Genomic DNA, 24,732 nt, shown 5'->3' on the forward strand with positions numbered 1-24,732 from the left:
TCTGATAGGTCCTCAGTCACATGGGTCTACAAAACCTCAATGCAGAGGTGGCCCCATCTCTAGAACTAGGCAGTGACCACAGGGCAAGTGAGAATCTGCAAGGCTGCAGCAGACTGCAAACACATGGAAAGTTTCGTGCACCAGTGCTCAGGCCCCCAACGAAGCAAAGCTCCTACAAACAGCAGCTTGGGCCACCTTCAAAACTATCTTGGTACAACTGTCCGAGCAACACTACAGAGTATCTGCCAAAGACTGCGTGGGCAACTGTTCTGTGTCCAGTTACTGTCTTCTTCCAACTGTTCCACTGGGCAGTAAAGATTGTACCCAAAGATGTGACAATGAAAAACCACCCCAAATCACTGCTCTGTTGTCTGTAACCAATCACCAGTTCAATTCTTGTACAACTCAGTGAGATTACATACACACAGATGATTCAGATCACTGGCTTCAGAATATTTCTGCTTATATTAATTTCTGGAGAACTGCACTGTTCTAACATATTTTTAGAAGAAAGTGCTGCCAAAAATCTGAGATACTCGTCAAATAAATGTCATTCCTAAACTTTAAGTTCCTTATTACATTTAAATTATTTTTGTGTATGCATGTGTGTGGGCATACACGTGGTCAGAGGACAGCTTGCAGGAGTCAGGCCGAACCCAGGGGTCTTGGGGGAGGGGCCTTTGCCTACTGAGCCACCTGGCCAGCCAATCTTTCTTTTTAAAAAGCAGAATAAAATAAAAAAGCTAACTACAGATAATCAGCACTGGTGTAAAGAAATCAGTTTCTTTCTCCTAGGACAGCCTTACATGCCTGCTTCACATCAGGGTCTTTGTGTGTGCATGCATGTGGAAGCCAGATGTCGCTGGTTGTCTTTCCTTTTCTTCATCTCATTTTTTAAGACAGGTTCTCTCACTGAACATGGAGCTCCTCATTCATGCACAACAGGGTTTTTGTCCGTGATGGGGATCCAAACTCAGTCTTCGTGCTTATGATACAAGTACTTGACCACTGAGCCAGCTCTCCATTCAAAGAGCACTCAACTGGAGAACTTCATGTTCCTCTAGTTACACCACAAGCTTCTCAAGAACACTGGAAATGCAGCAGTGCTGTTAACCCGGCTCGAGTCTGTCTTAGTAAAATGGCACTGACTGTTGCCTTAGCTAGCACACCACTTTGACGTTACTTGTTTTCAGAGTGGCTAAATGCAAATGGTTGTCTATGGACTGTGACATAAATTATTCCAAGTTCGTATGCCATCAATTCGATAAGATGCTTCAGATATCTTGAATTATAGTTTAATTCAATTAAATAGTTCTAACGTGCTTGTGATCACAAAGAATGTGTAATGTATCCACCGTAGATGATAACGCTCAGTAGGAAAAGAGGCTCGCTCCTGCATTAGTCTACAATCAGGACTTGAACAATCACTACAAAGACGCCACATACTGTAGTGAATACCTGCCAACCCAGGGTATAAATGAAAACTGTTCTCACAAATCCATACAGCGAGTACACTCTAACATCACGTCTATACAGGTGGCCTTCCTAAGCAGCTGTGACTCAGTACCCCTCAGGCCACTCAGTTGAGTGTGTGTCCCCTCAAAGCTAGTACTCATCTTTATAAAAACCTGAGTACAAGTCTACGTAGCAAATCCCAGGCGAGCCAGAGCTACACAGCAAGACACAGCAAACAAGCAACAAGCCAGGCAGTGACGAGCAGTGATCTGTGAGTTCCAGGACAGCCAAGGCCACACAGAGAAACCCTGTCTCGGGAAAACAACAAAAAAAAACAAAACAAAACAAAAAACAAAACAGATTGAAACACATAAAAAAAAAAACCCTGCTGTACTTAATACATACAAATTAATGAGTTTGGATCTCACTCTTACAGATGAAAAGTACAGACAAGCCCAGTGAAATGCCTAACCCTGAGCCCTGCAAAGACAGCGCTATGACATTGTCTCTGCTGCAGAAGCCAGCCGGTCTGTCGTAATGCTGACTTGCTTATCTAAACACTATAGTTCTCTAGATAAAAATGGGTCATTTAATAATCCACCAGACCTTTTAAGTTTTTCTTTATTTAGTCATATACAATCTTACAAAATAGTCTGCAGTAATATGAACACCCACTTCTACCACAAGGACAGAAGACAAAACATAACAGTAGGCCAGGAAAAGAGAATCTCTAGGATTATTAAGAAGCTGATCACCAAGTGTTCTGAGGGTGTTCTCCGTAGGTAGAGCATCAACTCCCTGGGCAGAATACCCATGGAAGCAAATGTTGTCAAATCCACCCTCCCAACCATCACCACTACTTCCTTCATGTGAAGCCCTCACACAATGTCAGGTGAATTCTAGGAAACACTAAGATCAAGTTGATGAATCTTGCCTGTCTTAGGTGATCCACATATTTTAAGGAGAACAAACTTCTCTCAAAGGTTAGGCTAGCACCTGCCTTCACCTTGTTTACCATGGCACCACTGACACATAAGGACCCGTGAAGAGAAAAACTCCATTATTTCTTTTCCTTCTTGGATGCCGTTCTTTTCCCTTTGGAAGGTTTGCAGTATTTTGCTTCCATCTGAGCCAGAAAATTGTCCATTTCCTTTTGCCGATCCTTTTGTCTGCTCTGTTTGAGAAGTTAAAACACAGCTTTCAAAATGTAAGACTGTCCACTGAGACAAAGCATTTCACGGTTAGGAGGGGCTGGAGTCGAAGAAACACACCAGGATTAATAATGGGTATGGGCTCCCTCTGGAGTGTAACAATACTCCAGACCAGTGGTGACAGCTGTACAATGTGGAGGGGGGAAATTACTTAATTGTTCACATGGTTTAAGTTACGTGTAATTGTGCCTTAAAAGAAAAAAAAAAAAATCGGAATACGCTCCCAAGAGTATACACACAGTAAGGGACCGTGAGGGCTGTGAGAGGAGCTTGAGGAGCCTGCCGCGTTTACCTGGATGAGGGCTTTCAGGTTCTCCACTCCCTCCTGCAGCCCCAGCTCCTTCCGGCTCAACTCTGCCTCTTTAGCCTCTTCCTGAGCCTGAACAGAAACTTTCATCAGACTCCATGGCAACCAAGAAATAACGGAAATACACCTTTTTTCCCTTAAAGGAAATGTTAAGACCCCTTCTAGAGCTGGAGATACATGAGTAAAATTACACGTGGTTTTCATTAGAAGGTGGCATCCACTGCTCTGATCCAGCTGTTTTATCCCCATTTATACTTGATAGAGAGCCCAAGTTCTCTGGCATCAAACCACACGGTGACACAAAGCAAAACAACCTACTAGGTGGTCTGGGGGGGGGGGGTCACATAGCCAGGGACAGCTTCAAAAGAGATGCCAGCTATCAGACACCTCAAGATCTTCATCGGAAACCCCACTGTGTACACAGCACTGGTGGCAGCCTCGTGAACTGCAGTGGTTCAAAGGCTTTCTCGGGAGCTGGCCAGCTGGCTCCGTGGTGAGCAGCACTGCTCGCTCTTCAATATGCCCAGCACCCATATCAGGTGGCCTCCCACTCCAGCTCCTGGAAATCAACAGCCTCTTCTTGGCCTCTGTGGGCACTCACACTCATCGCACACCAGCACACACACGTAAATTTAAAAATGTTTTCTGAGTAGTGAGAAAAAACATTAGCAAATTCAGTTTTAGCCTTTCTTTACCTAACTTGAAAGCTGCCTTCACTTAACAAAATTTGCCAAAATACCACAAGAACTCCTAAAGGCAGCAACAGTGATAATACGAGGCCCTAACTCCTTGAAAAATGCTCTAATTAGCAAAGAATTTCATTAATACTGGGAATAATAATCGGATCTTGTTATTCCAGAACAAAAACAAGTTTTGTTTTATTCAGCACCCCTTCATCCCCTCTCACAGCTTTCAAACGGTCATTTTCCCCTCAACCTCTTAAGTTTCTCCAACTAAAATCACATGTTCGAATACAGCTGTTCTCAGTTTTACCTGAGAAAATGACTGACCTGATTAACAAGCAGTGGGCATGACTCTCAGCAGATGTAGCCATGCAACAAAATGACTTTGATATCGTCTCACTTCTTCCCTCAGAGCAACAGACGTGAGTCTCTTATCTCAGTAAAACAGGCCCTAAACTCACCCCATACACAAAGGTCAGTTTTTCTCTGCAATTTCATGTATCCCAAAGCTCCAGCTCTTTGCCCGTCCACTTGAGCCACACGAAAGACGACTCGAGTGCCCACCAGACACCTAAAATCTTAAACTGCCTGCCCTCCAGAGAACTCTCACTGTGAGAGCCAAGACGAAGCAACTGCTGCTTTAATGGCAGTCCAAGGTAACTTTTCCAAAGAGCATTTGGACACAGACCTTTGCTACCCTGAATTCCTATGCTACCATCCCTACCAACTCTGGCTCAACAGGGGTATCAAGAATTACAAGTCCCAATCCTCAATACTCAGCAATCAAGTGTTCCTCAGAATGGGGGCAGAAAGACTCACCTCAATGTGCTTTAAAAAAGAGAGAGAACAAAGAAGCAGGTGTGGTCTGGAGAGACCACTCAGTGGTCAGAGACTAGATGTCAACTCCCTGGGAACTGAAGTGACAGTGAGCCACCCGACCTTGGTGCTGGAATTGAACTTCTCTGTAGGAGCAGTACATGCCCCCAGAGCTATTTCTCCAGCCCCTCAGTTTAAAATTTTTAATAATTATATGCATTTACAGAATTTAAAAAATACATCTGTGCTGTCTCCCCCTCTTCTGAGCAGTTTTGGAGACTCAATTTGGGACCTCCCACATACTAGACAACCAGTCTGGCAGTGAGCCACACTCCAGCAGCCTGAGCTCAGAAGCGGCAATCTCTTCATTAGCCTCCTCAGTGGTCACGTACCAGGACCACCACGCTCTAGCACTCTACACTCTTTTTACAACCCTGCCATCTTCCCCTGTTCACCACATATGTCTCCGCAGGAAAGCCTCAGCAAGGTTACAAGGACTGACTGCCCATGTGAAGAGTGTTTCCGAGTCACTTTCAGGCTGATTTCACACAATCCATAAAGTAACAATTTTCAGCACAACATACCAAAAGCAAACACACACACACACACACACACACACACACACACACACACACCAGGGTTTCTTCATGAACCGACAAGACTATCTAGTTGGAGGAGTGCTGCAGGTGAAGCGGCCTGTATTTCAGCAGTAAATACTCCAAGATCCCTTTCAGAAGCAACTGAGATTATGTCACGAACAGCATTCAGACTTACCCTCCTCTTCCTTGCGTTCATCTTTTGCTTAGACTCTTTGACGAAGGCATTGTAGGACGGGACCTCTTTGGCATCGATAGCTTGTTGAATGATGTTTCTTATCCGGGGCTCGTCTGTGTATTGCACACAAAGCACGGACTCCATGATCTGATCCATGTCGCCCTTGAAGTCCAGGTAGGCCTGCTTAACATCGGCTAGCTCTTCTTCAGAGCCTTTGTATGTGTTTTCAAAAGCCTGAATGTCCTCTAGCGATATCTAATAACAAAGAAGATGGCTTTAACTTCGAGAATTTTACTTGTGGACTGGACGACGGGAATTAGTCAAAGCCACTAAAGAAAGCCCTTTTACCTTTTTAAAAAGTAACCTCCAATACGCATCCCAGTCCCGGTCTTGGTTGAGGCCAGCGGTGTCCTCGTCCACTGTGCCCTGCTCATCGTACACTGCTCTCTGCTCCTTGTCACTCAGAACCGCATAGACTCTCCCCAAGATCTGCAGGCAAAGAGCATCCAAAAGTCACCCCGAACCTCCCGCTGACACCGTGGGGCTAGAAATGCTTAAAAATGCCAGGCCGGGGATCCGCAGTGCGCTGCCCCGGGGTGGGGTCGCCGCAAGAGCCGGAGAAGTCCGGGTGGCCGCCCGAACACCGGCCCACATACCTGGAAGCGGCGGGTGGCATCCTCTTTCTGGTCCGGGTCTACGCGGTCCGGGTGCACTTGCAGGGACACCTTGTGGTAACCGCGCCGGACCTCGCCGTCGGAAGCCTCGCGCCGCACGCCCAGCACCCGGTAGAGGTCGGCGGTGCCGAACACCTGCTCGCACAGCTCCAGCAGCCCCATGTCCGGGAAGAGGCTGCTCCGCTAACGCCGAGAACCTGAGCCCGTCAGCCGCTCCGCCTGTCAGCCGCTTTTTCCCGCCCAAACAGCCTTGGGCGCCTGCGTCACAGGGGGCGCAAGGGGGCGGGGCCGGCCGCGCTTTCCGGCAGCCGCAAAACGGACTCGCTCTCGCCGGCGAAGTAAAATACGGCGCTCAACCTGCGGACTGCGGCGTCTCCTGGAGTGGAGCCGCGGCTCGCCACGCCCGCACTCCTTCCTACCCCGAAATCTGCCCCCCCACCTCACCCCCAGGTTTCTTGCACAGAAGCTCACTCAATGACACATGAAAGTATTTAACAGTGTCCCGATAAAAAGCGGTTACTCGGGCTGGCGAGGATGCTCAGCCACACCTGGCGACCTCCAGGACGCATCAAGTTGTCTTCTGACCTCCACACGACACATCACAGAAAATAAGTAAATGTAATACAAGTGGTCAGGTATCAGCGCCGAGAAATTTAATATGCTCAACTCAAAGGTTAAAGTAACGTGTGTGTGTGTGTGTGTGTGTGTGTGTGTATTTTTTAAGACGGTTCTCAAAGCGGTACAACTACAGGCTGAAATGACATCATCTGGGATGAGTCCCTCAATCTCTGCGGAAAAAGCCTGTGTTGAACAAAATGCACACAACACAGCTTTTAAGAATACCTTTTATCCCGGGACCGCACAGAATTAATCCCACTCGCCTGCTCCAGTCATCTCTCACTTTCAATGTGCATATTGACTCAACCTCTCATTTTAAACATTGCATTCCTCTCCTCGATCTAGAAATCAACGCCAACTGTCAGTCCCTGTCTATCGACTCTCAAAGTCCCCTCATGCCAAGTGAAGGAAAACCAGCAGCCCCCTTGGAGAGCCTCAACTTCGGAACGTGCATTAGCTAGCAAATGGTTTCAGAACCCAGGTAAGACAAGCCAGAGCGTTAGCAGACCTTAGAACCTTCCGGATACCTTAGCGTTACTCTAAATTTGAAACCTACATTATCCAGCATGTGAAAAACAAACATGTGAAGGAGACACCCACCGCTGCACAGTGGGGGCTCCCTCTCAGACCCTGGATCAGGCACAAACCACACCCAAACACCTGTTTACACAGAGATCCTTTATTAAATGGGGAAGAAAAGTTAAAGTGGCTCCTTTCTGACTCAGGCAGAAAATACCAGCAAATGACCTTTCAGGTGTGATTTTTAAGAAGAGAAAAAGGGGAGGTCTGTGTTAGAATGGGTTAGAAGGCCGTGCATATTTTGACTGGCCATTGTTAATTAGGTGAACCAAAAGGGGCTTTTGATGGCTGAACTTTGATACTTTGATAGCTGGGCTTTGGTAGTCAGCCTCAGGAGGAGGAAGTGGCCAAATAAAGGAATGGACCTTGGTCGATAACTTTAGAAATGTAATCTAAGGTTTTCAGCAAGATAGAAGGAATTGGGGAGAAGGGGAAGGCCTGCCAGGGCCACATGCTCGAGTGGGCTAGTGTCCCTTCACTGTGTAGTTCATACCTACAGCTGCAGAATCCTATTGTTCTGGTGAAGCAGGTTAGATGTGATTTCATACAGCCTCTCACTTACCTAAACACAACAGCTCTACCACTGACTTTCTTCTGTGTGTGATGAGTCTATGTGTGCACATTGGTGTATGCATGCTACATCACATGTGTGGAGGCCAGAGGAAGACCTTAGGTATCAGTCTTTACTCTGGACCTCATTTGGGACAAGGTGTCCTCCGTTCTTTTTCCAAGGTGCTCATCAGCTGGCCTGTGTCTGAAGATTCCTTTGTCTCTCCCTCCCATGTCCCTGTAGGATACTGCTATTGCAGACTCTTCCACTTCCTGTTACATGAGTTCTAAGGATTTGAACTCAGGACCTCAGAACTGCATGGTAAAGCACTTTTCCCCCTGAGCCATCTCCTAGGCTTCTTATCACTAACTGTGGAAAAGCCCTCTTATCACTACTTTTCCCCTCACATAGGTAACAATATATGTAGGAAGGCTTTGTAGGTAGACATATGGAGTCTGAATCCCAAATTAACATGAAACTTTCCCACTCTTGAGGTGCAGCCTCCCTCCTCCTCTGTAAACATGGATATAACTGACCTACGGTTGTGTTGTGATACTTGTAATACACAAGCAACTTCTCAGTACAGAGTTGACTATAAGAAGGGGCTTTGTATCAGCTTCCTTCTAACTACTCTCTTAAAAGGCAGTGGAGCATGCCTTTAATCCCAGTATTAGGCAGGCAGATCTCTCTGAGTTTGAGGCCTGGTCTACAGAGTGAGTTCCAGGACAGCCTGGGCTGTTACACAGAGAAACTCTGTCTCAAAACAACACACACACAAACAAAAAGGTAGAGTAGTGAAGCCCCAAAGCAACTTTTATAACCTGTCTTTGTAAACCTGAGATCATACGTCAAGAAAACAATAAAAATCTCCACTAACATAAGCAATAAACAAAGTAACTTCTTGAGCTTTGGGAGGATCCCAAGTGGTAAAGGAAAGATGTGGGCCAGGCAACAGTAGCTCTACCTGTAATCCCAGCACTCAGGAGAGAGGATCAAGAGGATGGCTGGTCTACAGATCACATACAGGATACTGCTATTGCAATAACAAGCTCCACGCCAGCCAGGGCTGCAGAGCAAGGCCCTGTCTTTTGTTTGTTTTTGTTTTTCGAGACAGAGTTTCTCTGTGTGGCTTTGGAGCCTGTCCTGGATCTCGCTCTGTAGACCAGGCTGGCCTGGAACTCACAAAGATCCGCCTGCCTCTGCCTCCCGAGTGCTGGGATTAAAGGCGTGCCGCCACCACCTTAAAGAAAGCATCTGAATGAGCCAAGCACATCTGGTTGAGGGCTCTGAAGCAGGGAAGTACTGAAAGGCAGCAGACTGTCAAGTTGCCCATGTGATCAGGGCCTATCCCGAAGGCCAAACCTCCCTGTACCCACTGAATCACAAGGTAAGGCAGGAAGCCTAGCAGGTATCCACACCCAGCTCTAACGGCAGACAACAAATCTGTCTGACCCCTGCTCAAGCTATGCTGGAAGACTGGGACTTGGAAAACTCCATTTATTGATCCTTAAACCCAACAAAAAGTTCTACGCAAGAGTTGTGAAGGCCCTTGGCCTTGCAGCCACAACTGTGTGCACTGACGTCAGCTTGCTTCTCTTTCTCCAGGCTCCGGTTCTGTTTTCTGGGACGCTAAGAGAACTTCGCGAGCTCTCTTCCTCCGAAGTCTCTCAGCATTTGTGATCATCATTGGGTGCAGAGGGTAAAAGCCAGAAAGACCTAAAAACAACAGGATTTTCATTGTAATACTGCACATGCCAAGGCTTCCCAGAACTGAGATACAACACCTGATCCACAGCACAGGCAAGAACCAGGCCAAGCTCGAGGTCTACTTCCCAACACTGTTCTTGCTTTAAAAAAAAGACACAATAGTTCCATTTTTTTTTCCCCTCACAAAATCCCAGTCACTCGAAGTCTTCTAAAGGAGTCCACAAAGGGGGCCTCCAGATTTTAAAAAAAATGGCAATTACATCACTACACCTTCCCCTCCTGTCCAGAGCAGCTTCCATGGAATGAAAAATCATTCGTCTTGTCCATTATCCTAGAGCTGACCCCAGTATAAAATCTCTTAAATTATCTAAGCTCAGAGATGGTTTACCCAGAAGTTTCTCCATAGGTTTAGAGAGCTGAGCCCCACAGCCAATCCAATGCCGGATCCGGTCCAGATTGAGGGCAACCAGTTTTTCTCCGTTACTGTTGGGCAGTGGATCGTAGGAGCCCAACTGCTCCACGAAGCGGCCGTCCCTGGGACACTTGTTGTGAGCTGCCACAATGCGGTAAAAGGGCCGGTTGGTGCAGCCACCCAAAGCAAGGCGGATGGTTAGGTGGCCCCCATGGTACGCTTTGCAGAGGAAGGTTGCTGTAGAGAAATAACTGGTTAGGACGCAAAAACAGAAGGCACAAAATAGGTCATATAAGGTAAAGGTACAATTCCTCCTTCTAGGGTTGGGGATTTAGCTCAGTGGTAGAGCGCTTGCGTAGCAAGCACAAGGCCCTGGGTTGGGTCCTCAGCTCCGGAAAATTAAAAACAAAACAAAAAAAAAACAAAAACAACTCCTCCTTCTACTGCTGTGTTCTCAATTCCAATCTGTTCCACGCGGCTTAGGTACTAACTTATCTGTGAAACTTCGCCCCTTAACCACCCCATCCCGGACACACCTCCTTCTCCCCAAACACGTGCAACACGGACCTGCCACTTGCTAGGTTGTGACCTTGTCGTACCCTTAGGCTACCTCATCTGCGAAACGATTTCTACGAGGATTTTATGGTAAAAACTGAGAAAAGAGGCCGGGCGTGGTGAAGCACGCCTTTGATCACTGCACGTTTGGGAGGCAGAGGCAAACTATGAGTTTGCTGTCTAAGTTCGAAGCCAGCCCGGCTTTACATTGTGCGTTCTAGGCCAGCCAGTGTCACACAGTGAGACCCTGTCTGAAAACAAAGCGGGCTGAGAGGAGAGTCCATCTGAGGCAGTGCGGCCGTTCCTAGCCCGGCTCAGCGCTCCCCGCACCCGCCCCGAAGCCCCGCACACTCACTAAGGTGGACCATGGTGCAGCGACGAGCGACCCTTTGGCGGTCCCCCTGCACAGACCAGCTCCGCAGAGCCTGAGGCCTGGAGGAGCGCCCCCAGGCGGCCGCAGAGGCACACGCCCCGACGCCCGCACCGCTCAAGATCCGGAAAGCCCTCTGCGGAAGCGGCTGGCTGCTCGCCCCGCCTCTTCCGCTCTCTCTTTCTAGGTCTACCGGAAGGCAACAAGGCGACCCTGACTGTCTTAAAAGATGCGGAAGAGGTGTGTCTGTAGGCGTGGGGCCGCTGGCTGTGTTTGGATTGATTCGCGGTAGTGGTGGGGAGTATTGCGAGACTCCCGTCCCGTCTACAGGGGTGCTTAGCAAACGCTTCTGTCTGCAGCGATTCCCACCCCGCTTAGGGCGGCAAGCGCTGACCTTGGAGCCCCGGATATCAGCCTGGCGGGCAGGGGGTCGCACCGGAGAGCATGGGCGGGTCCGGACACAGCAGGGGACGAAGCTGCCTTCCCTTTACCTCGGGAAGACTTCATAAAGGAGTGAGCGAGGAGCAGCATTTAAAAATAATTTATTATCTGTTTATTAATATGACTCTCACTTTCCCTTGTATTCTCCCATCCTCAGAAAAAATCGCTCCATTGAAAAATGGAGGGGAGGGGGCTTTTATTTCCGCCTTATACAACATGTTCCAAGAAGTTAAGGGTATGAGTTCTTTGTCCTTTCAAGACCTAGAATTACGGCTTCACTAGTGAATTTTGCATCTCTGATCACAATGGTGTATAAAAGCCGCTCTCCTGATTTAGATCCTTGAATATACCGCTGATTTAAAGAAATTAGTACGTTTGTCTTAGCAAAGACTTCTTTTAGCTCTCCCAAAAGATAGCCTCCAGGATATCTTCTGCTCTTACCCAGTGACACAGCATGGCAGTATTCTAAGCCCACCCTTGAAGATGATGCCTTAATTCCCAAGCCCCCGTAACTGAAGCTGGTCAAGAACTTTGGCAATTGACGATAAACTTTCATCAGAAACTGCAATAGTTACACCATTATGCCATATAGCTACCCACAAAAATGCCTATTAATTAGTTACATAATTATATAAGAGCATATAAAGTACAATGTGCTACATAAGACTCCAGGAACACGCTGATAAATGTTGAGGGTTCTTTTTTTATTGTGATCTGATTTACATTTAATAGCTAATGGGGAGGAGGTCAGGTTTCATCTGGTGACAATTTGGGAAGGAAAGATGAGATGCTTAGGGTCCCACATTGAATATCCACTTGTAAGGATGTCAGAAAGATGGATCTCCAAAGCCAACCATTTCCTGGACGGTGTGTATTTCTGCAAGCAGGGCTTCGTCTTTTAGTTTCAGCTGCAGAAACAGGGCAGGAAGAACAGGTAACTCAACACACCATGGAGCATTGAAGAGTCCTGATTTATGAGGCTCTAAATATATGGGGATGGAATGGGCTTTTCCTGTATTCTCAACACCAAGGGAGCTCCCTTAAAGACATAGACTGCTGTATTGTTTCCATGGGTGTGTGAGCTCTCGCGGTCTGATTCTCGGTGACGACCACCTCATACCTTTATCGTGTACTTGTAGGCCTGCTCAGCTTCCAGTTGTCGTCCAACCTGAAACCGAAAGCACAGCTGGTCTTTCCCAGATCATGTGACTAAATGATTAGGAAGCACATTCATTTCAGGGAGGGACTGCCCAAGACTGACAGTTTGTCATCAGTACAATGACCAAATCCAGAGCTCATCAAACTTCGGTTCTGGTGTGTTTTTTTTTTTCTTAGCCCTCGCCTGTTCCCTGGACGGGTTTTGTAAAGGGACAACAAGAAACACTCACTTTCAGGCAGACCAGAGCCAGGTAGGCCCACACTTCAGCGTTGTAGTTATTCAGTGCATTGGCTTCAGAGAGAGCGTCCTCGGCCTCGGTGAGTTCCTCCAGCTTGGGAGGAGGAGACGGGGAGAGAGAGGGACACAGTCCAGAGTGCTCTTCACTTAAGCCAACTGGAGTCAGCTTAGGTGAGATCACTATCCAACCAGTAGATGTCCAAGACCTGTACCAGTGCTCTTCCAGACAAAACCTCAAAATCCATCAGTGTTTCCAGAGTCACAGGCAGCATATATTTTATGTGTTCTTATATAATTATGTAACTATTAGTAGATATTATTTGTGGGTATATATATATATGTATATATATATATATATATATTATATATATAATTTGTGGGTGGATATATGTGTGTGTGTGTTTTTAAATTATTTAGAGACTGGGTCTTCCTGTGTAATGAAACTCACAGGACTGGCTTGAAACTCATTATGTAGGGCAGACTGGTCTTGAAATTGAAACCACCCTACCTCACCCGACCAGGCATTGGAATTATAGGCATGAACCACCAGGCCTAGATTTTTTTTTCCTGTTTTGAAAGAATAGTGAGACAAGCAGTGGAGGTACACTCAGGAGGCAGAAGCAGGCAGATGTCTATGAGTTTGAGGCCAGCCTGGTCTAAAAAACGAGTTCCAGGACAGCCAGGACTACACAGAGGAACCCTGTCTTAAAAACCAAAACAAACAAACAGCAACAAAGAACAGAGAGTTTCTAAGCCCAAGAAAAGAAGAAGAGAAGCCTTTCAACCATGCCCACATTTTGACCCATACTTCAGATCTTTCAGACATTTATTATTCAGTCAGTCTACATTTTCTGATGATGTGTTCTGTGCTCACCAATATACTTAATGCTGAGAGTAAAAATATGTTTGTACATATACAGCCCCTTACTCTCAGAGACCTCACTGGTAGATATGTAAAAAAAATAAATAAATAAAAATAAAAACATAATGAAAAATCCAATACACAAAGAGTTCCATTACAAAATAAATATTTCTATAGTAAAAGCACACTCATGATCTAGAGGTGAGACAAAGAAAAACATTACCAGATCTACCCTGACACTGAAGGATAGCCTCAGAGAAGAAATGTCATGACAATGGACCATGAAGGGTAAGAAGGCGTTCCTTAGATGCACAAGGTCAAGAGAGATAAAAGGACTAACTACAAAAGTATGGGGTGTGACTGAGTACATCATGCACACAAAACAATCTTTTTTTTTTTTTTTTTTTTTTGAGACAAGGTCTCTCTGTAGCACTAGCTGGCATGGAACTTGCTATGTAGATTAGGCTGGTCTTGACCTCATAGAGAAGCACCTGCCTCTGCTTCTACCTCCTGAATGATGGGATCAAAGGTTCTGTCACCAGCCTCAGGTAGGGACTCTGTGAACATGATAGACATCAACAACCTCACAGCCTTGGTGGAAAGTGTCAGTCTGTAATCCCAGCAGTGGGTAGGGACGGGAGAAAGATGAGGATTAAGATTAAGGTCATCTTCGGCTACAAAATGAGTGAGACTACCCTAGGTACCTGAGAATCCCCTCCCTGGCATTGGGCAAGACAGGAATTAGATTCAGGCCTGACCACGTTCATAGATTAGCAGATGAGTCGTCCCATGTCTAACAGTTGCTTAAAAGACTCCAGAGGGAAATGTCGAAGCACAGATGAAGACAGTGGGGGCCTAAAGTTAATGGCTGCCAAAGCAGGGTGAAGTGGAGGTGTTTTCTGCTCTTTACGACTAAGGGTATTTTAAACGGGCCATGACAAAAAGCTAAAAGAAAATCATTGGCACCATAGCTGGTTGTGTGGCCCCGGGAGCTCATTTCTGTCTGTTTACGTCTCAGATTTCTCATGCTAGGTTTTCCTAAGTCTTTTTTTTTCTTTTTTTTTTTTGTTTAGTTTATTTTTATTTTATGTGTTCTGTCTGCATTCATGTCCGTGTAAGGGTGTTAGGTCCCTGGACCTGTAGTTACAGACAGTTGAGCTGCCATGTGGGTGGTAGGAATTGAACCAGGATCCTCTGGAAAAGCAGCTAGTGCTCTTTTTTGTTTTGTTGTTGTTGTTTTGAGAAAGATTTCCCTGTGTAACAGTCTTGGCTGTCCTGGGCTTTGTAGACCAGGTTGTCCTGAACTCACAGAGATCCACCTGCCTCTGCCTCCAGAGTGCTGGGATTAAAGGCGTGCGCCACCATGGCCTGGCCTCATGAACAACTTGACGAACAGTTATTTTTTATATATATATTAGAGCAGACTGCCATCCCACCATCATCACAGACTCCCACAATATACTTGGAGGACCAAGGAATCAGGGCCTGGTATCTGACCTCTGTTCTCTTACCCGGTAACAGGCAATTCCTAGTCCTAGCCAGGTCAGGCATGAAGGCGATCTCTTACAGACTTGCATGTAGGTACTCTTTGCCTTTTCATACTGTCAAAAGAAAGTTCCATTAAGCATCAAACACCATGTTGCTAAGGTAACCATGAGCTTCTTGACAGTTTTGCTCCAGAATAATCTGGAATTGAGTGAGTCCTTGGATTATATTTTCACGGATACTTTAAAAGAGCAAGAGGACAGGGAAGAGATGAGGAAGCCAATATGAAAGGGTGGGTTTTTTTACCTTGGAGCAGATCCAAAGATGAGGGCGGGACTTACACTGGACATTCTGGGCAAGAACAGTAGTTATGGGAATTCTGTCTAGACTTCATGGACTACTTCTTTTCAGCTAGAAGTGGCATCGTGTGGTGGGATGACAGACACTGAGCCTCTGGTCCCTCTGAGAACCTGTTCTCCTGTCAGAAAAGTCTAAAGGTGCCACAGAATTCCAGCTACTCAGCTTCTAAGAGCTGAGAGAAGGGGATAATTTGAGGCCAGAAGTACAAGGACAGTTTTGTAACATAATGCCATTTTTTTTTTTTTTTTTTTTTTTTTGTGTGGGTGAGGATGAGACAGGATCTCATATAGCCCAGACTGGCCTCTAGCTTGCTGCGTGCGTAGCCCAGGATGTCCTTCAATAGCTGATTCTCCAACCTCTACCTCCTGAAACCTGGAATTACAGGGATGTGCCTCCATACCTAGCTTTATGTGGTGCCAGGGATCGATCCCAAGGCCACATTCATGACAGACATGCACTTAACCAACTTCACTATATCCCTAGCCCACTGTCTCTTTTTTGTTGTTTGTTTTGCGACAAGACCTTGGTATTTTCCCCAGGTTGACTTCAAAGTTCTGTGTTCAAGCAATCCTGTGACCTAAGCCCCTGAGTTCTGGGACCATAGGCACACACTGCCACACTCGGCAAGACACCGTTTCCAAAATGAAACTTCTAAAAGAAGTAGGTAGGACTCAGCGGCTTATTTCTTGCCTTGTATCTACAGCTGACCTTGAGCACTTAGCCTAGGAACTGGTTGCCTAGTAACCCTGAGGTCAGTAGTGCCTTGAAGATGCAGCTTGCAGAGCGTCTCCTTATTTACTTCCCTGCAGCAGGGCTGAGATACTTCCTGGGATTTACTTCCCTCAGCCCTGGCTCAGCCTTCCCCTGTACATTATCGAGCATTGTAACTTCATGTTCCGTTGGTTAATATTAAATAAAAACTGATATTTACGGGTGAAGAAGGGAAAGGAATGAAGACAAAACAATCAGGGAGTCAAACACCTGTGACAGAATGGTGACAACTGTCATGTGGGTCCTGGTGGCTTCTCCTATCCTGTTTACTTTGCATGTATTTGAAGTTTTCTACAATAGCAAACCTCGCCCCGCCCGGCCCCATTGCAAAGGCCCTTGGGGTAATTCCTAAAAGACCCCAGAGGACAGCTAAAGGGTCAGGTTAGAGTGCCCAAGAGGATGGGCACTGGCCTAAGCTAGATTAGATCTAATCCTCTGTATTGGGAACGAAGTTTGGAGACATCCTTTTGAGTCCCGGGACATGTTTTTTGTTAGTTAAGTCAAGCTAAGAATTTTTCTATTCCTCAAGTAAAATTCCTATTAGTATTAATACAATATTTAGTTAAAATAACATTCATTAAGTTCATAATATTTTTAATAGCACAGTGGAAAATACCAGACTCTCATTTCTACACTAGTTACTAGGTAGCTAATGCTGAGCAAATCCCTTTACCTTTGGTATAAAGGTGTCATGATCATGTGACTCTTTTTAGGATGGCTGTGAAGCAGGATAGGAGAATAGGAAAAATCAAGGAGACATGGGAAGGAAAGAAACTTCCCTGTTCTAGAACCTGTCTGGAAGTCAGAGTTTTCCACAAAGCTGCTGAAATGGAAATCACCTGCAGAGATAGAGCTGCTCTCCCTAACGACAAAGATGCCTAAAACAATGGACCATAGCCGGCAGTGGTGGCGCACGCCTTTAATGCCAGCACCCGGGAGGCAGAGGCAGGTGGATCTCTGTGAGTTCGAGGCCAGCCTGGCCTACAGAGTGAGTTCCAGGACAGCCAGGACTGTTTCACAGAGAAACTTTGTCTTGAAAAAACAAAAACAAAAAAACAATGGACCATGTTTCTTAGGACCAGAGGGTCCTAAGCCCAAAACCTAAAAAATGTTTCTTGTGAAACCTTGTCAATTTCATGTATTAAAGAAAATCCATTTTAAAAGAAGATTTATCTCAGCCAGGCGGTAGTGGTGCACGCCTTTAATCCCAGCATTCGGAAAGAAGAGGCAGGTGGATCTCTCTGAGTTCGAGGCCAACCCGGGCTACAGAGTGAGTTCCAGGAAAGGCGCAAAGCTACACAGAGAAACCCTGGCTGGGGGGGGGGGGGGATTGATCTCATTTTTAATCACGTTATGTGTGAGTATGTGCATATGAGTTGCGGCCTGCGCAGGCTAAAGATGTCAGATCCCCTGGAACTAGAGTTACAGGCAGGTTTTGAGCTGCCTGATGTGGGCACTAGGAATGCACTCATAACCACTGAACCATCTTTGCAGACTGAAAAAGGAAGTTCTTTAAAGATTTCTTTTAAAATGTTTATTTACATGTATGAGTACACATCATGTGTGTGCTGGTACCCGGGGATGCCTCAAGAGGGACTCAGATCCCCTGGAGTTGGGGTTACAGGAGGTTGTGAGCTGCCTGATGTGGGTCTGGGAACTGAACCTGGGTCCTTGCGAGAGTAGTATAAACTCTCAACTGCTGAGCCTTCTCTCAAGCCCCAAAAGGAAATTCTTTAAGTTTCATAAGCCAGCTCATATTTTAAAAATACTTAATTGTGCCGGGCGGTGGTGGCGCACGCCTTTAATCCCAGCACTCGGGAGGCAGAGGCAGGCGGATCTTTGTGAGTTCGAGGCCAGCCTGGTCTACAGAGCGAGATCCAGGAAAGGCGCAAAGCTACACAGAGAAACCTGTCTCGAAAAAGCAAAAAAAAAAAAAAAAAAAAAAAAAAAAAAAAAAACTTAATTGTATGTGCATGTGTGTGTGCCTGCGTGTGTCTGTGCACCACATGTGTGCAGGAGCCCATGGAAATCAGACATGTCACATCTCCTGGTAGATGGTTGTGAGCTGTTATGTGGGTGCTGGGAACCAAGCCGGGTTCCTCTGCAAGAGGTTATGCACATATGAGTGGATGAGTGTGTGCCATGCGCTAACCACTTAACCACTGAGCCATCTCTCCAGCCCCACAACCCACAATTTTTACACTTACGATTTTTAAAAACTTGCTTAATCTTTAAAGCTCCTTTTAAATTACAGCTCAGAATCATACATATGGGTATTGTGAAGACATCCAGAATGAGAAGCCCACATCCATTTTGGATGTGTATTGCTCTTAAGTCAGTTTTTCTCTCCCCTCCCCTACTCATGTTTAGCTAAAGGCTGTGCTATTCTGTGTCTTTACTTAGTAAATTCCCCAACTTGGCTTCATTCTGGCCTGTCCTGAGGTCTTTTCTGCAGTGTGGTTTTACCTCAAGTGAAGGTCCCTAAAAAGCGAGTGGGAATGGAGGGCAATGACTGTGTGGGAGGGCAGAGGTGGGCACTTCGGGTTCCTCTAGGTGGCAGTGCTGAGCTACATTTCTCCACAGCGGCTAGCAGATCCACGGTACCGACCCTCTCTCCCCTTACCTCTTTCTCTTCCAGGTAGATGTGTCCCAGTCGGAGGAAGATGAAGTGCATCTCAGAAGCATCAACTACGAAACTAATGGTTCGCTCATAGCATGCCTTGGCCTCAGCGTGATTTCCACTCAGAAAATAGAGATGGCCCTTCACACCCCAGACATTAGGGTTCTGAGGAAGCAGACAAGGAAAATGCAGAGTGATGTGGTATTTAAGTCTCTAATGAGTTTTGTTTAACATTTAAATTTAAATCAGTACACTTCTCTCTTTTGTTTATTTCTTGGTTGGGTTTTGGTTTTGGGGTTTTTGTTTTTTGTTTTTTGTTTTGTTTTGGTTTTGTTTTTTGTTTTGTTTTGTTTTTGAGACAGAGTTTCTCTCTGTAGCTCTGACTGTCTTAGAACTCACTCTGTAGACCAGACTGGACTCAAACTTACAGAGATCTGCCTGCCTTTGCCTCCCTAGTGCTGGGATTAAAGTCATGCACCACCACCGACTAGCTTTCCAATCATCCTTCAGCAATTATTTTTTGTTTTGTTTTTTGTTTTTTAAGTCAGGGTTTCTCTGTGTAGCCCTGGCTGTCCTGGAACTCTGAACTCACACTATAGACCAGGCTGGCCTTGAACTCACAAAGATCTGCCTGCCTCTGCTGTGCTGGGAATAAAGGCACAGGCCCCCACCACACAGGTCCCTCAGCAGTTCTTTTCTTTTTTCTAAGAGCATGCAGAAAGAGCTGTTTTCCTCACACTAGGCGGTATTTTCCTAGGTCTGTTCTCATTTTTTTGTTTCTTCAAAGCCATTTTGTCTTCAGGGGTGACTATTAAGACAAACATTCTACTGTAATCAGGATAATGCTATTAGGAGCGAAGGGAAGTCTGGAAACTTGAAATAACGAGCAACTTCTGCTAAATATCCATCTTATCTATTCTCTTTACCCTTTTTAAAACTCATGATTACTTAAGAAAGACAAATCCAAGTGTAAATGTTACCCCTTTACACATACACACACACACACACACACACACACACACACACACACACACCAGAAATCTCCCTGTGATATGGCACCGATACATTGTTTATTTATTTTGAGACAGAGTCCCATCATGCTGCCTGTGCCCACTTCAAACTCCTGGGCTCAAGCCCCCAAGCAGCTGAGACACACACTATGGTGCCCTGCTTTTATCTCTCTTTACCAACAGCTGCCCACCCCTTCCTTCTCCCACTCAAGAGGCTTTACCAGATAGTCCATCTGAGCTGCTTGTTGAAGGTACTCCTCGGTCTTGGCAAAGTCCTTCTTGAGAAGGTGTGTCTGGGCCAGAACCAAATAATATTCACAACTGGGTCCTCCTTGAGGGCACAGCAGCTCGTGTGCCAGCACTCTGTGCACAAACTGCAAGGAAACCCAATGATAAAGAACATAAAAACGACTGCTGTGTGTTAGCTGCACAGCTTTACAGGGTAGAGGGAGTCTGGCAGTGGTCAACAGTGAGGGGCAACAGTGAGGGGCGTCTCATGGTGTAAAATGACTGTCAGTGGCAAAGGGACGGGCAAATCTCACACTCAGTACTTCTGGGCAAATCTCACACTCAGTACTTCCGGGCAAACCTCACACTCTACTTCATGTTCTAGTAACAGCTCTTTGGCCAGCGAATATCAACATTTCCAAGTGAACACCCCACAGCACTGCACGGTGCTGGCCCCGGTGGCCATCGGACTGAGAGTTAGACTGTCTTTATTAGATACAGGCAAAGGCACTTCAGCAGCCATCCACTTACAGGAAGTAACATTTTCAAACTGTTGACATTGTAAGGAAACTCATAATGAGGCAAAACCCACCTTTCTGAAATGCTAAGACTTGGAATTGCACAAACATAAATACCTGGTTTTGCCATACCACTAAACATTTACGCTTCCCAGTGCAGTTGAGGCTCTTTTCCCCTTCCCCTCAATTTAAACGACCTGCAAATTTGGTGCAGTCAGATGTGCTTGCAAAGCAGAAGTGGACCCTTCTCAGCCTTTGCAGTCCATTCTTAGCCGTTTTAGCCTTTGATACCGAAGCCCATTAGCTCTGCCTGCCCCCTGGTGCTCTGACCCAAGTAGACAGGATTTATTCATTGAGGGGAGAGCCTGTTCCCGCTGGGAAGCGTTCCTGTGTGGGAAGGGTTCTTGTTTAATGTGGTCCAGTCCCATCCAGTTCCTAATTCCTGCCCTTTCTTGAGGTTGCTGCCCTCAAGTGAAGCAAGTGCTTTCAGGATCCGGGTCAACTCCACCCGGGCCTGTATCTCACACCCCCTCCCACTTCACACCCCCTCCCACTTCACACTCCCTCCCACTTCACACCCCCTCCCACTTCACACCCCCTCCCACTTCACACCCCCTCCCACTTCACACTCCCTCCCACTTCACACTCCCTCCCACTTCACACTCCCTCCCACTTCACACTCCCTCCCACTTCACACTCCCTCCCACTACACACTCCCTCCCACTACTTGCTCATGAGTCCCCCTCGTGTGAGCATGTGCTTATTGAATAGACTTCTTCTTTGGGAAGAAGGCTGCATCCCCAGCTGCTCTGCCTGTGACTATGTGGGTGAGTACATTTGGAAAAAATGTATGTGTATGTATGGCTGTAGGGTGAGGGGCAGGGCTGCATGCATACTACGTTGTGCATGTGGAGGTGAGGGAGAACTTACACAGGAGTTGGCTCTCTTCTTCCATCATGTGGTTCCAAGGATCCAACTCAAGTCCTCAGACTTGGTGGCAAGCCCCTTTACCCACTAAGCCATCTTGCCAAACCTATAACCTAGTTTTAATCATTAAAATAATTGAATATTTCTACCCCTTTCTCACATAGCCCTGTGTATCTGTTTTCAGGACATGGATGGTAAAAGAGGTATAATCAGGTGCCTATGAACCTCTAACACTTCTAAGTTCCGAAAAGAAAAAAGCTCAAGGGCTGACAAGAATGCTCAGTGGGTAAAGGTGCTTGTTGTCGAGCCAAAATAGCTGGGTTCGATCCCCAGAACTCACACGGTGAGAGGAGAAGACTGGCTTATGCAAACTGCCCTCTGACCTCCACGTGCATGATCTCTTCATAAGTAAACGTAAACTATTTTAAAGAAAGAGGTCAGGCTACAGTCAGACTTAGATCTGACTTTGTTCTGTTGGCATTCTGCGGGGAACAGACTTCTCAGTGAGGGTTGCTGATAGCATCTGCAGAGAGTGATTGGTGTTTGAACATGCCTTACATTTGGCTAAGAAATGCCCTTAAAAGTACATTTAAGGAATTAGCAGTACAGCTCAGTGGTGGAATGTGTAGGAGGCTCCAGGCTCAGTCCCCAGCCCAAAAAAGTGTGTTTGGCTTCTGCTTCCCACATATTTAAGCTTGCAAGACACTGCTATGGATAGACTACACAGCTCACTAAAACCCTCCATCTATGTACTCATTCCCAAACATTCTGACCTGCACAGCGTTGACCTTCATCAAGAAGCGAATGGTCTCCATGAAGATTGTGGTGGGAGCTTGGGGAATAGTATGAGGGGTAGAATGTAAAAAGGCTGATGAGTCTTGACATTTTGATGTTTCTGAAAATAGATGAACAGGATAGAAGAACAGATGCAAATAGGAAATGCCAGAAGCTCAGACATATTAATAAGGTACAGAGAATAATATTCTTTTCTTTTAATTTTATTTTTTATTTTTTTGGTTTTTTGAGACAGGGTTTCTCTGTGTAGCTTTGCGCCTTTCCTGGAACTCACTCTGTAGCCCAGGCTGGCCTCGAACTCACAGAGATCCGCCTGCCTCTGCCTCCCGAGTGCTGGGATTAAAGGCGTGCGCCATCACTGCCCGGCTTGAGAATAATATTCTGATCTCAGATGGAATAAAGACCAGAGTCTGGGAAACAATAGACTCTTTCTGGCTATGATGCAGAAAGCAGACTCCAAGTGCCGCACGGTCAATGTCCAAGTGGTTCTAAAGGCAAGTCACAACCCACAACCGAACAAAAGGGCTTTGGGAACCATTTAAAAGGGGAGATGCCTCAGTCAGTAAAGGCCTGAGTTCTGACCTCCATCACCCATGGAAAAAGCCAGGTGCAGGCGTTTCACTGGAATCCCACCACAGGCAACACAAAACCAAGCAGATCCCTGCACTCACTGGCCAGCCAGGGCAGCTGAAACAGTGAGACCCTGTCTCAGAACACAAGGTGGATGGTGACTAAAACACCTGGTGCTGGCCTCTGGCTTCCACACGCACATGCGAGTGCACATGTGCAGCACACACACACACACACACACACACACACACACACTCACATACACATGCACACAATTAACCAATTAATTTCAAGAAGTATTCAGACCTCCTTGGAGGTTGAAACACAACTTACAGATATTCTGAAAATGAAGACTCATGGGAAAATCACAGTTCTGTTAGATAGTTGTGTGAACAAAATTCAAATCCATACTTATCAAAGCAATCCCAGCACAGAGCTTGGATTTCAGATCCCAGACTAATGTGAAGAAGTGTGGTCAGTATAACTAACTTCAAACACATCAGGGTCCCCACAACCATACTCCTAAGGAGTCTTTGCGCTCGTCCTTTTACATCCCTCTTTCCAGGGGAAATCCCAACCCCTACTTACCCTTTTTCAACGTTAGCTCTTTCAAGAGTGCATTGGATGATTTCTGGCCAAGAGAAGGCTCCAGAGGTTGTAAAGTCATTATTGGTTCTTGTAACTCAGACTGTGCCTTAGACGATTCTTCAACAAACTCGTCTAGACTGGACAACACAGTGCTTGGTCCTAAACAGAGCAGATTTTGATGAAAAGGAACTTCCTCTTTCTGCAGTGAAAGGTTATAGGAGAGAATGTGTGCAAACAATCAACAGCCAGAGTGTGAGCATCATGAACAGAGACTATAAACACTTCCCACCTCTTTGACCCAGTACCCTCAGTCCCAGGCATGGTGATGTCACACAGCACAGTCACAGAAATCACTTGCTAGGTCCACAACCTCAAGAACTCCCAGGAGAAAAAAGGTTCAGCACAGACAACAGTGAGGCCCTCAAGGGGCAGGCCTCTTCTGTCAGTGCTCAGCAGGAGGTGAGTGGAGAAGAACAATGTACAGAAGCAGACAATGAACTGAATGTGTAAGATCTGGGAAGACATGAACCCAGAGAGTAAAGGTGGGAGAAGGAAACATGCCCCCCCAAAATACTTCCAACTTTGAAGAGAGGGGACAAAAGAGACCACATCAGAGGAACGCAAAGACGAGGATACAAACAATAACAAGTAAAACAGCCAAGAACCTTGGGGCGTGGGGTGCAGCTCCGTGGTGAGATGAGGAGTCAGCAGGTGGGAGCTCCTGGGTCTGATCCCTGAATAGCAACAATAACAAGAAACTCTTGGTAATGTTTCAGAGGGAAATAACAAAACCAGTAACTTCAGACACATTAAGAGATGAAAGCTGAGAAATTACACCAGAAATCACAATGTAATGAAAGATGAATATTTAGAGAGAAAAGGGAAAATTGTGACAATATTGGAGGAAATAAAAAGATAATGTGGGGGGCTGGAGAGATGGCTCAGAGGTTAAGAGCACTGATTGCTCTTCCAGAGGTCCTGAGTTCAATTCCCAGCAACCACATGGTGGCTCACAACCATCTGTAACGAGATCTGGTGCCCTCTTCTGGCCTGCAGGCACACATGCTGTATACATAATAAATAAATAAATCTTAAAAAAAAAAAAAAAAAAAAAAAAAAAAAAAAAAAAAGATAATGTGGGGGATGGAGAGGTGGCCTGAGCTTGGCTCCCAGCACCCACATCAGGTGGCTCCCAGCAGCCTAGAACTCCTGCTCCAGGGGCTTGCATGCCTCCACAAGTTCCTGCACTCACGTGCATGAACTGCTGACCAGACACACATGCACACATACAATTAAAAATAAAGCAAAACATTTAAAAAAGATATTGTGACATGAGCATTGGGAGGGAGAAGATGAAACTCTGTTGATTGGTGGATGATATCAGTTATATATGTGTGTGTTTGTTTGTTTGGTTGGTTGTTTTTTTCAAGACAGAGTGTTCTGTGTGTAG

At 46.1% G+C, this 24,732-nt stretch overlaps 4 protein-coding genes and 2 long non-coding RNA genes across 12 annotated transcripts in view; 3 read left to right on the forward strand and 3 right to left on the reverse strand.

The window, feature by feature from the left end:
* The window catches only part of Fam149b1 (family with sequence similarity 149 member B1), a 39,969-nt gene extending 39,402 nt beyond the window's left edge, over window positions 1-567 (forward strand). For both annotated transcript variants that reach the window (XM_059273790.1, XM_059273791.1), the window contains exon 14: window positions 9-567. In XM_059273790.1, coding sequence (XP_059129773.1) covers window positions 9-76 — 68 coding nt within the window. In that variant the 3' untranslated portion in view covers window positions 77-567. The remainder of the gene's footprint in view (window positions 1-8) is intronic.
* A 1,491-nt stretch (window positions 568-2,058) lies between these two features.
* Dnajc9 (DnaJ heat shock protein family (Hsp40) member C9) lies at window positions 2,059-6,205 on the reverse strand. The gene is made up of 5 exons (XM_059273799.1): window positions 5,903-6,205; window positions 5,595-5,735; window positions 5,247-5,501; window positions 2,959-3,045; window positions 2,059-2,629 (listed from the first exon to the last, which is right to left on the reverse strand). The coding sequence occupies exons 1-5, from the start codon at window positions 6,080-6,082 to the stop codon at window positions 2,516-2,518; spliced, it is 777 nt and encodes a 258-aa protein (XP_059129782.1). The 5' UTR covers window positions 6,083-6,205; the 3' UTR covers window positions 2,059-2,515.
* Window positions 5,296-7,243, forward strand: LOC131919535 (uncharacterized). The gene is made up of 2 exons (XR_009381279.1): window positions 5,296-6,555; window positions 6,884-7,243. It is a non-coding gene; the product is annotated as an uncharacterized LOC131919535 (long non-coding RNA).
* Window positions 7,244-9,150: 1,907 nt separating this feature from the next.
* Window positions 9,151-10,867, reverse strand: Mrps16 (mitochondrial ribosomal protein S16). The gene is made up of 3 exons (XM_059273800.1): window positions 10,697-10,867; window positions 9,763-10,023; window positions 9,151-9,383 (listed from the first exon to the last, which is right to left on the reverse strand). The coding sequence occupies exons 1-3, from the start codon at window positions 10,707-10,709 to the stop codon at window positions 9,250-9,252; spliced, it is 408 nt and encodes a 135-aa protein (XP_059129783.1). The 5' UTR covers window positions 10,710-10,867; the 3' UTR covers window positions 9,151-9,249.
* On the forward strand, window positions 10,818-18,899 carry LOC131919536 (uncharacterized). Its single transcript, XR_009381280.1, has 3 exons — window positions 10,818-10,951; window positions 11,071-11,224; window positions 18,665-18,899. It is a non-coding gene; the product is annotated as an uncharacterized LOC131919536 (long non-coding RNA).
* The window catches only part of Cfap70 (cilia and flagella associated protein 70), a 73,466-nt gene continuing 60,569 nt past the window's right edge, over window positions 11,836-24,732 (reverse strand). For 2 of the 6 annotated variants that reach the window (XM_059273793.1, XM_059273794.1), the window contains exons 21-28: window positions 23,948-24,016; window positions 23,283-23,441; window positions 22,103-22,224; window positions 19,878-20,030; window positions 18,650-18,811; window positions 12,541-12,642; window positions 12,273-12,320; window positions 11,836-12,060 (exon numbers count right to left, since the gene is read on the reverse strand). In XM_059273793.1, coding sequence (XP_059129776.1) covers window positions 11,980-12,060; window positions 12,273-12,320; window positions 12,541-12,642; window positions 18,650-18,811; window positions 19,878-20,030; window positions 22,103-22,224; window positions 23,283-23,441; window positions 23,948-24,016 — 896 coding nt within the window. In that variant the 3' untranslated portion in view covers window positions 11,836-11,979. The other 4 variants (XM_059273798.1, XM_059273795.1, XM_059273796.1 and 1 more) reach the window with 4 other exon arrangements.

This window comes from Peromyscus eremicus, chromosome 9 (genome assembly GCF_949786415.1).
Source record: "Peromyscus eremicus chromosome 9, PerEre_H2_v1, whole genome shotgun sequence".
NCBI lineage: Eukaryota > Metazoa > Chordata > Mammalia > Rodentia > Cricetidae > Peromyscus > Peromyscus eremicus.